The sequence below is a fragment of the Syzygium oleosum genome, unplaced genomic scaffold (genome assembly GCF_021117445.2).
Source record: "Syzygium oleosum isolate NSW1041296 unplaced genomic scaffold, Sole_v2.1 Sole_v2.41, whole genome shotgun sequence".
Taxonomy (NCBI): domain Eukaryota; kingdom Viridiplantae; phylum Streptophyta; class Magnoliopsida; order Myrtales; family Myrtaceae; genus Syzygium; species Syzygium oleosum.
In genome coordinates this window covers 2,152,129-2,163,443 of record NW_026607525.1, presented here as the reverse complement: position 1 = coordinate 2,163,443, position 11,315 = coordinate 2,152,129, and the positions used below count along the sequence as shown (strand labels likewise).

Below are 11,315 nucleotides of genomic sequence, written 5' to 3'. Positions count from 1 at the left end.
GGCAAGAAGCAGTCGACTGCAAATGCAAAGATAACTGCATAGTTGCATTAAGCGTATCCGTCTCTATAGTTAACAAAAGAACAGCAGACTAATCTTACTATGAAATTAATGATGGATCCAATAGATGGCAAAATCTGCTCATCAGCCACCGTCGTGAATTCTGCAAAACTGATATGTCGTCGATCTGCTTATATGTACATGTATGTGTATTTACAGTACTCGAAAATATACACTACGGTTTGGGGGGGGGGGCAGGGGGGGTTGTGGAGAAATTGGCAGAAAACTTTATCAACTGATGAATGCCTTGAGCAGCTTGGACAGCGAAATACTAGCAGCAGCAGAACCGTCCCTAAAAAAATTGGTCGCTTCAATGTTATTCCCATGTCGCTGAGATGTCAAACAAGATTGATCGTATTTGTCCCTCGTAATTTCCCTTGCTTTCCGTTGCGTCAGTTCCCGCACTTGAATCAGTAGGGAAAACGAAAACCTCCAGAAAGGTTGCACTAATCTGAATCCACTCAATAACTCTACCAGTCGTCAAGCCATTCGGGAGTATTGAGCTCCTCCACATCTCTAGAAGGTGAAACATGAAAAATGGTCCGGTCCTCGACATTATTACCGGAATGTTGAGTAATACGGGAGGTGATCTCATGAGGAACAGGAAAACTGTGGTCTGCAATCCCCTTCCAATCAATAGTGTCAAACCATGGATGACTTTTGACAGACTCGGGACCTTGGCTTCCCAGTCGTGTATTCTCATCAACATCAAGCAACTGGAAAGAAGAAATTGTCAATCTTTCAATCATTCATCTTAGTCATGGTTTTGGAGGGGTAGGGAGAGGGGAGATGTGCGAGGAAGATAAGCAAGTAGCCAGATATTTTGAAGAAAACCTTCGTGATGAGATCAATGGCTTCGGGGCAAAAAGTCTCGGGAAAAGATAGCTGGCCTTTTGCAATCTTTGCAAATGTGTCCAGCTCACTTTCCCTCCACGAACCAAAAGGCATTTCACCGTGCAGCATAAAATAGATCAAGACTCCCAAAGCCCACCTGCATGCATAACAACATAATCAGGATGCTGCAGAGGCAACTTCAAAGCAACATGGAACACGGTCTAGTCTGCAACTGCATTTCTAAACTAGACTTTAACTACATGAGAATCCTAGACCTCCATTGCCCACGCAATAAAAAAAAGGCAGGAGCACTTCCAGAATTATCTTCTAAAGACATGTCTAGTTAGTAGTAGTATTTATAGTCCTTGATCATACTACTGGACAATGCATCAGATGATTAAATTCCTTCAGCAACCCATTATTTGGCATGAATGTTTTCGTGACTATTGCCATCATCTTATTTTAGGGGTTGCTGCCAATCAAATAGACTTCCAAACTTCGATGAATGTCTTCAAGATGGAAAGTAAAACAAAATCCAGTCTCTTAAACCTAAGAAAAACTTTCTTTGCTTAGTGAGCAGTATCAAATGTGTTTTACATGAAAGAATAATGTATTAGTGACATTACCATAGAAAGACCTTTTTTTTTATCACCCTTTTACCCTCACTATCAAGAGGGAGCGTGAAGGATGAAAGAGAGAGAAAGTCGTTTACAGCAGTTGATATATCTCACCGAGATATTGCAAAGACGGTGAAATGGCAGAACAAACCACGCTAACTGCTTGAGACAAGTGTCAAACAAATTGGCTTTTTTTTTCAACATAATCCATTGACCTTGCTTTGTTTCCAAAATGCTATTGCGCTTGAGGTTTGACAATCTCGCATGTTAAACAAAGACAGCAATAGAACTATGCAAATTGCCTATTTCATCCTTAACTACAGATCAGGAGAAATCTCTTCCTCATTTGAGTTTTGAAGTCACCCTCATAACTTAATTAATTGCCAATAGAACTAAAATTGCCAAAACATTCGCCTACAGCTTCATAAAATTAAGGTGTCATTCTACTATAAATTTTATCAGATAAAATATGTAGTATTCAGATTTGAACTATCCTGATCAATTTGATAGCTTGGAGACATCTTTAATTGTGCAATCACCATGCCACCGTGAACATTATGGACTTTGGAACAAATAAAACGACCTGGGACAAGCATACCAAATCCAAGACTGCATGGCAGCACAGAGAGTCCCAGTGTCAAATCAGGAACAAACACTGTGTGAGGTTCAGTTGTGTAACAGCAAGAGTAGAGTGCTCTAGTTCGCAGCAAGCAGCAATCAAATTCAAATACAACCAAATCAAAAGAGGCATCTTCACAAAATTTCTGATTATCAGGCCAGATTGAGCATCTTTTTCAAGACCTAATATAAGTTAAGTATGTACCAGTCAGCTGGGAAACCATGGCCTCTTCCCTGGACAACTTCTGGTGCTAAATAGTCCGTCATTCCACATATGGTAAATGCTCTCTCACCAGACAACTTCTTCCCAAATCTGAAGTCTACCACCTACAATGCGAAAATGAAATAAAATTCCAGAACCACTCCTTTAATGAAAGAACATGAGATTCTCTTCAGCTAGTAATTTAAGAGCAATATTCCCCCAAAAAAACTTATTGACAACACTAACCTGTATATGTCCTGATTGGTCCAGCATTAGAACATCAGGAGACACAGCTCTGTAGAGAACACCATTCTGAAATTGGACAGAAAGAACAGTGAAAATGATATTTGATTACTTCTTCAATAAACAAATTAAGATATGAAAGGAGAAGTAAATAAAAATATGAGGCTCAAATTATTAAAGAAACAGCCAACCTTGTGTAGCACTTCCAAGGCATTTACAATGGAGGCAGCACAGAACCTTGCACATGGATCATCAAGTGGTGCGTATAGTATTGAAGCCAAAGGACAGGCAAGACAAGTATTTAGCAGTATGCCAGCTTGTCTTCTATCAGCAAAAGTGCATAAAACTTGTGGCATGCAAGCTGAAGGGCTTATATTCTTCATCAAATGCTTTTCCTTTAACACTTGTTCTTCCTTTCCAAGTTGTTTGACCTTCTGCTTCGAAAATCTTTTTAAACTAAGCAAACTATCTGAAACGAGATAAAATTATCAGTCACTCTTAAGTTCAGGCAATGTCGTTAATGAAAATTTTCAAGATCTCATATTTTGGTCAATCTCTGACAAAGTGGAAACCAACACTAAAGACATGGGCAATCTAAAGCCAAATGAGTGAAGTCATGACATAATGTAGACAAACACACTAACCTGATTCATTTAGAAGTACAAGCCCAATCTCGCTGCAGTCAGTAGAGTACAAGCACTTCTTCCACTCCTATGTTGATAAAAAGAATAATCTAAGAAACAATTTCTTTCAATATCTGAACTTTTTTTAGGAGAGGAGCAATTTCCATACCAAGCTGGAGGGGTCAACTTTATCTATGGCAGAAACATGGGTATTTTTGGTGTCATTGATGAATTCTGGATTAAGATCCCTTTCCCTGAAACATTAAATATCAACTGTCAGAAAAAGGAGTGAATTTTATGAGACACATAAAGGAAAAAAAAAATACATTGGAATTGACAGTTTCTATCCTGTAAAAGTTATGCCCCCTTCATTTAATATGAATCAGCGAACTTCCAAAACAAGATATGACAATTGAATATAATTTCACAACTCACTTCTGATCATCCTGAGATAGTTTTGCAAGAGGACCCACCACAGAATCAAACTTTTCCTTCGTCAAAATGGCACATTTGACATCACCAACGGCAACTCCACCAACTGAACCAACTTCCTCACCAAGAAGCACCCATTCACCAAAATAACTTCCCTCATTCTTCTCCAATGAGATGTCATTACTGCTCTGTCGACTATCCTCATCCTCTACATAATCACATTTGAGACTGCAGATGTTAGGATTCTTAATCATCTCAGGGTTGAAAGTGATCTTCACTAGTCCCTTCTGGACGATATACAGCCCAGATGGACCTTCATTCTACAACAGAAGTATAGCAGAGACATAAGAAGAGAGCAGACACAGCCATGATGAAGATAAATCTGCAACAAAAGCAGTCTTTACCATATCAAATATTGTCTGCCCATCAGAGAAGGAGACTTCAGAAAGAGAATCTGCAACATGACTAAGCTGCAAGATGGTTAACCTTGACAGAAGTTCCACAGACCTAAGCAACTTCAATGATGACAGATTGGAAAATTCTGACATAAGAATTCCTCGAAAATCTTCTCTCTTCAAAGCCCACAGAGTTCCATTAGTGACCGCTCGAACAGATGCCTGGAGTGGCTTGTTATACCTGTGATGACAATATTTCGTGAAGGACATTTTTTGGACTAATTATCATTCACAACTGGTAGTTGACTTCTAAGAATCTGAGAACTTCAAGAAATCAAGTTAACAGACAGACTTGACAAGAAATCAACCAAATTTCAAGGGGTGCATTGCAAGTCTTGAATATTGGCCGTGTTAGACTCAGAAAACTCATGGAAGAGAGAAATTTCAGATTGATCGAAAAAGCTCCAGTCATTGATATTAAATAATCCAGGTTTTAATAATTTTCAAGTTCTTACTTTTTGCATGATATATGTCGATAACTATTTTCAAGTTCTTGTCTTTATTTCCTCTCATTGAGATGTACTTTATTGTCAAGACTACACATTGGAAAACGTTTAGGTACAGCAACAAATGAAAGTGATAACAGAGTATAATTACATAAGTGCAAGCTCGCCAAAAGATGATAACTTCTCAGCTGTATAGCGCTGCAAAACCCGAGTTATCTCACCATTCTTCTCTTCCTGCCATAAAAATAGTTCATTAAGCAACGGATTTTGCTATGATTCCCAATCTCTAGGAGAAAACCTCATTACAATCATTGAGTCTCGCCAATGACAACAAATGAATACTCGACAATATATGGAAACTACTTCTGGAAATTCAATGAATATTAAAATTTACCAAAGCTACATCAGTGTGTATATCAATGTGAACTATAGATATTATCTGCATATATCAATCAAACCAGAACCTGTGTCGCTAAGACCTCGAATTCTCCATTGCCAACAACATAAAAACAATCACCTTCTCCACCCTGCAAAATATGATTTTTATGTCATTTCACATGTAGCTACACAGACGATTAGATGCAAAAGGACATTCAATTTCTCAGACAATAATGTGTATGTAGCCCAAGGTACTATCAGTGTGAGTCCTGTGTGTGACAATCATAGCAACTTGATAAAGTAAACTTTAAAGCGCCTCATCTGTATACCTGGTTTTGTCCATCATACATGCCAGTTCTTACTAATTTTATTCTGCAGTGCAAACTAAACCTGACCCTACTACATTTTGAGGTTTTCTAAATTTCTATATACTTTGATCACTTCTTCCATTATTTCCTCATTGTGAGATGTTAATGAACTATCTTGCCTTTCTGATATTTGGAATAAATAAGTTATGTTTATTTATGAGTGATACTCAGAAAGAAACACGACACCAACAAAAAGAGTGGAGAGAGAGAGAGAGACCTGCTCAACAACAACATCACCTGGCTGGACCTCAATTCTTTGCATGCAGTCCAGCAGAACATGACATTGAGAATCAGTAAGTTTTCTGAAGAGGAAATGATCATGCAATGCACGCTCAATGTGTGCCTGTTGCATGGATGAACAATGAATGAGTGCCTGACAAGTATAGTTAATAATTAGGTAGCTTCAGTTCAAAATTTACTTCTTCTTCCCAAGTCTTCCTGTGTGATGGAGGAGGAGGAACCCAAACTTGCCCATTTTCTAGAGAATTTTCAATAGCTCGAACGCGAGCCCTTGATAAATCATGCCTTACTCGTTGGTTCCTGCCACTCCAGCTAAAGGTTGAAGGAGATTCTGATCCTGTTACCTCCACAACCTGCGGAACCGGGGGTCGCAAAACAGCGCCAGGACTTGCTACTTTACGAGCAGTTCCCTATTATAAATGCATTTTAGTTCTCGTGGAGCAAAGCGTAAAATTATCAATTAAGCAAGTGATATTTATTGGATGCTCAGCAAATTGTTGAAAGCAGGTGTTCTTACTTCAGTCAGCCCATTAACATGCACAACTATCACTGTAATATCATCAGTACGAGTTTCATACTGAAGCCAAAGTCGATATGATTCAGCTACAATAGCAGCACAAGCATCACGAGGATCTTTAAATTTGGCAACCTGCAAAATTTTAGCAATATTAGAAGAACTGATAGGATAAATGAGAAGGAAAAAAATTATTCATTTCATATGAGGTAATCAGTAATTTGTCCTCGTCAACGTCTAAGAAATTTGAAGCAGCAGGGGTACACGAGGTTCATATTCCATATAATTAAAAGAAGGATAATTTTCTAATGTCAACATATCTCTTCTTCACAGTAACCGCCTTCTTATCTTTTTGATGTCAAGAAGAGATAGCTTACGATGTTGAGACAGTCCTTCAGTAAATTTTTCTTTTTTTGTTTAGGAAAAATAAAGCACCAACACTCTGCTAGGTAGACTTCTGCATCCACACTAAAGTTTAATATTGATTAAGTAGAAATAGCCTAATGTTCTTTGCTCTGCGAAAAATACTTTCATAATCCAAATTTACTTAACACTGGTCCACCAAGGTCTAGGAAAATGGCACTCTTTCCTAGCTAGTACATCACCCCAGCAAAAGAACAGCACTTAATATTCCGGTATTAAGCACGAGGTAAACAACCTTAATGCTATCTTACCATATCGACTACAGCTTGGCTGGAGAGAAATTCAAATACTCCATCACTGGCAAGCACAAAAAAGGGATGATTGGATGTGAGTTCCAGAACAACAATCTCAGGGTTGGCAACAACCCCTATGGTCTCTGCAATCGAGTCACCTAAGCTCCTCGTAAAAGCTGTACCAGGATACATTCCATCTGGTACCCAAACTCTAGGTGGATCGCCATCATCACCTTCTTCAGTTCCCCAACATTGTACATCAGGGTTCTTCAGCCCCTCGATCTGATCCAATGTGAGGACACGGGCGCCACAAAGCTTCACTCGTTCAAGCTCATCCTCTCGAAAAGGTGTCTGATCCATCGACAAATCGACTGCCACGATATCCTGCCCTCTCCGCTCACCTATAACTGCTCTTGAATCACCTGAATTAGCAACATATATAGTGCCGCCCCTAACCAATACCGTAATGGCAGTAGTCCCGCTCATACTATCGTCCAAGATATCAGCATGTAACTGTGAGTTAGTAGTCAGAAATGCAGAATGGCATGCCTCAACAGCATCCACGTGAAACTTACTATTTCGAAGCAGATTCTCACACAATGTCCTCTTAACAAACTGAGAGCACTGAGCTCCATACTCTCCATGCCCATCAAAGACTCCGAAAAAGCTATCATTCGGGTTCGTGCCAAACGGCGTGTGGATGCAGAAACTATCTTGGTTGGCCTTATCAAGAGCATCCGGGTAGTATCCTCTTTGCGACAAAAAGGAGTAACGCAATTCATAGTCTCCCGACGGCACCTTAATCGTTCTGGACCCATCCGGGGGCAGAAACTGAGCAGAGACCCTGGAGAGCCTAGTGATGCCCGCTTCGGAGTCTCTGCTCAAGCCCAGCTGGTTCAGCTGATCCCTGATCTCCGATTCCTGTCCATCCGAAGACCTGGGCGAGTACACGGGAAACTCGACCGCTCTACCGTTATCAGCTTCCTTGACTTTGGTCTCCCTCGGAGCACATATTTCGCCAATACAAGCTCTCGAATACACGCACCCCATGGCTACTGCATACGAGAAACCCCGCTACCCAACAACGGCGCCCCGACCCTTATCTCGCCGAAGAGGCACTACCCATCTAGCACCCGGAATCGGAAACGGTCACCGCCGCAAAAAACAGCAGCGCGAAAGACATCATCAGATTCACATCCAACGACCCGCCGAGCGACCCATGAAAGACCCCATTCACCAGCTGCAAGCAACCTCCGGAGTCCCCCGCTTCAGCTGAAACTCAACAAGCACATAGGAATCACGATTCGAAGAGATGGGCATTCGCAAACGCGACCGACCCAGCGAAGGATCCACGAAAAAATGCCGAAATGAACCCAATTCGCGCTAATGGAAAAAGAAAAGCAGGAGCGTGAAACCGTTACAGCACAGCACAGCAGCAACCAAGGAAGCAAGAAATAACCGATGAAAAAGGGACAAGAGAAGCGAAGTGAAGTGATGATGAACAGGGACGAAGAACACAACCCACAACGCCAGTCCCACTAGCGGAGCATAATTTATCAGCAATATTCAATAATTATTCAGAAAAGAAAGGCTTTAAGAGAGAGAGAGAGAGAGTTACTACTTGTTGAATGAATGGATAGACCAAGAGGACTGTGTTGAAAAGTCAAAACGAAGCGCACACCAATCAGCCCCCCTCTCTCCTCTCTCTCTCTCTCTCTCTCTCTCTCTCTCTCTCGCTCTCGCTCTGAGTCACTCGCAGCTCGCAGCGCAGAGGAAAGGAGTGTTCCGCGACGAAAGGCGATCGGGAAGAAGAAGAAGAAGAAGACGAAGATGGAGATGGAGATGGAGATGGAGATGGAGATGATGGAGATGATGGAGGAGGGGGAGAAAGAGAGTGACAGAGAAGGCGCAATGAATGCTGGACACGTCTCGCTAAAGCGGAGGTGTTTGGTTTTTCTGGTATTGAGGAGCGCGCGCGTGGGCTTTTAGTTGATACACACAGCACAAAAGGAGCTGGTGGCGGTGGGATTTGGCCTGGGATCATGACATCCTACTTTTAGGTTCAATCCCTATCCTGCTTCTAAAAGCCCTTTTTTTTTTTTTTTACGTTACCTTCTAAAAAAATCGCAAACTTTCACTTCGATCTTTAATTTTATCTTCGTTAGCCCGGTTCTGATATTTTAAAATCCGAACGGTTTATTGTCAGGATCCGCATCTTCACCGACATCCTCGCCTAACCAAACTCCAGATATTGATGATTTTAAAAAGGCCGATGGCAATTTTCGAACAAAAAGTTAATCGGGACGGACTCTAGAGCGGATGAAAGCTGGCAAATTCTCTTCTTTGGACAAAAAGAAATTTCGGGTTAGAATCGATATTGAACCTAAAGTTTTGGGTTTTTATTTTTTAATGGAATTAGGCCCCTTGAGAGTGTGAAAACTCCGCACCGAGTCGCATCCGTAGCATGTGTGGAGTGGTGGTAAGGAACCGTGAGGATCGAGTCAGATCAAGTTGGGTCAGATCGATATTTAACAATGGTATCTCGCCAATGACAATCATTGATAATGACGGGTTTCACTATGTGAGATTATTCAGGCCGGGTACAGGATGACGGTGGCTTTGAATTGAAGTCGCGATTCAATAGTATCCATATCCAACCATTAGGAATAAATTAGTCCTTAATTGTGTACACCTAGAAAATCCCATTATTCTGGGCTATGGATTGAATTCGAGAGCCACGCACACACCACCACCACCACCAATTGCCTCATCACAACAGTCGCTTTTTTCAAGTGGTCCTCCCCATTACACCTCTCTCTCTCTCTCTCTCTCTCTCTCTCTCTCTCTCTAGCTTATAGCTTATCTGGATTTTAGTCCCATTTCGAGTCAAATCCAATCTAGTGCCACAAAGGTTGCCCCGCCCCTTCGTAGGGTCAAAAGAAGTAGGTGGCTAAATTGATCGAGGTAAGAAAAAATTGCACCCTCAATTGGCTTTGGTAAAAGTTGTAATTCCGCGACAAGCGTGCAGACCTGCTAATAGAGAGATTAGGAGGGTGGGGCCGGAGAGTACCAAATTCGGAGTTCGATACTCGAGAGCACCGCGCACATATGTATGTAGTAAAGAAGAATGAGACCAAAAAAAAGTCGTAATTCCCTCCCGTGGTTGACTCAATATACCATGCTAACAGAAAGAAAGGGAAAAAAAAAACTAGTTTCTTAATCTAAATCATTTTTATCACTTAAAAAAAATGGGTCAAATGAAAAATGATTTCATTCTTAACATCAAGTATGTGCTTAAAAATCTCTGCCCCATCATCTCATTTTCCTTATCAATATACACAATTAAAATTACGAAAATCTTTTCTAAACCAATTTTTCAAAAGGTAATCCAAGATCATTCTTGTTCACCGTTTAGCAGGGCCGCTAGTAGTTCGGCCTCTTTCTTGGTGCGAAATAAGCAGAGCCGAAATGGTTAACCAAACTAATTTGCATCGTCTTCATCGCTAGTTAAGAACATCACTTCCTTTTTTCTATCTATTTTCGTTAGCGAAGATAGCAGACGGCCGAAAAGGAGAGGCATGTTGGACATAGCAACTTCAAATTATGCTACCTAGGCTGCCGATTCGTGTCAACCCGACACAGTCGGTCGTCTTGAAATCGTCGCCAATCTCACCTTCACGATGCGTTCCGCCTCATCGCACCGCCACCGAGCGCACTCCTGAGTTCCAACGTATGCTTTTCTTTCTTTCACTAACCAGTCACGGGAAAAGTGTCAAAAAAAGTCCTAAACTTTTTGTATTTGTGCCAATTTAGTCCTAAACATTTTTTTGGTGTCAATTCAGTCCTAAACCTTTTGCATTAGTACCAATTGAGCCATAAACCTTTTTTTGGTGTCAATTCAGTCCTAAACCTTTTGCATTAGTGCCAATTCAGTCCTAAACTTTTTTTTACTGCTAATTCAGTCCTAAACTTTTTGCATTTGTGCCAATTCAATCATAAACTTTTTGTATTTGTGCCAATTCAGTCCTTCCAGCTAATTAGCAATTAGCTGGAAAGACTGAATTGGCGCTAATTAGCTAGAAGGACTGAATTGGCTAATTAGCTAGAAGGACTGAATTGGCACCAATGCAAAAGGTTTAGGACCGAATTGGCACTAAGAAAAATTTTATGACTCAATTGGCACTAATGCAAAATGTTTAGGACTGAATTGGTACCAAAAAAAAAGGTTTAGGACTCAATTGACACAAATACAAAAAGTTTAGGACTAAATTGACACCAATGCAAAAAGTTTAAGACTTTTTTGACACTTTTCTCGACCAATCACCAGTCATCCCTTTGTGTTTGGTTAAGCTTTGGACCCCCCCTTCATATTGAAAGAAGAAAACTGACATCCCACGACCGGGCCAAGTGGGGGCTTGAATGTTGCTGAAACAATAGAATAACGTTACCCAAGCAAAAGCGGGCATGATACCTACCAAACCTCTGAAAAGCTGAGGAACATGTGGTGCTGCAGAGGTTTCTCTTTCGTTTAAAGTTTAGTGGGCCGTTTGTCCTCACTTCTTCGTCTCGTTTTATGACCCATTGCCCATGCATGGAAAAAGAAAAGACCGGAAGGGTCTTCACCCATCTTGT

The 11,315-nt window shown here is 40.9% G+C and overlaps 1 protein-coding gene across 5 annotated transcripts; it reads right to left on the bottom strand.

Moving 5' to 3' along the window:
- Window positions 1–8,402, bottom strand: LOC115671050 (protein phosphatase 2C and cyclic nucleotide-binding/kinase domain-containing protein). Of its 5 annotated transcripts, none has more exons than XM_030592510.2 (16): window positions 8,305–8,394; window positions 6,702–7,961; window positions 6,031–6,162; window positions 5,693–5,923; window positions 5,491–5,616; window positions 4,992–5,054; window positions 4,679–4,761; window positions 4,031–4,262; window positions 3,630–3,946; window positions 3,364–3,448; window positions 3,216–3,282; window positions 2,763–3,040; window positions 2,575–2,640; window positions 2,332–2,453; window positions 892–1,048; window positions 1–773 (listed from the first exon to the last, which is right to left on the bottom strand). In XM_030592510.2, exons 2-16 carry the CDS (start codon window positions 7,731–7,733, stop codon window positions 528–530), a joined length of 3,237 nt encoding a protein of 1,078 aa, XP_030448370.1. In that variant the 5' UTR covers window positions 7,734–7,961; window positions 8,305–8,394; the 3' UTR covers window positions 1–527. The 5 variants fall into 5 exon arrangements, with proteins under 5 accessions (XP_030448370.1, XP_056162024.1, XP_056162025.1 ...); XM_056306049.1 differs by having other exon boundaries at window positions 6,702–8,221; window positions 8,305–8,373; XM_056306050.1 differs by having other exon boundaries at window positions 6,702–7,955; window positions 8,305–8,368.
- Between the last annotated feature and the right edge of the window lie 2,913 nt (window positions 8,403–11,315).

Coding starts and splice junctions, on each gene's coding strand:
- LOC115671050 (XM_030592509.2), bottom strand. CDS start 7,733: ATGGGGTGCGTGTATTCGAGAGCTTGTATTGGCGAAATATGTGCTCCG. Junction 4,263..4,678: donor TTTGGCGAGCTTGCACTTAT/GTAATTATACTC, acceptor TTGTCATCACAG/GTATAACAAGCCACTCCAGG. Junction 774..891: donor CCATTGATCTCATCACGAAG/GTTTTCTTCAAA, acceptor TCTTCTTTCCAG/TTGCTTGATGTTGATGAGAA.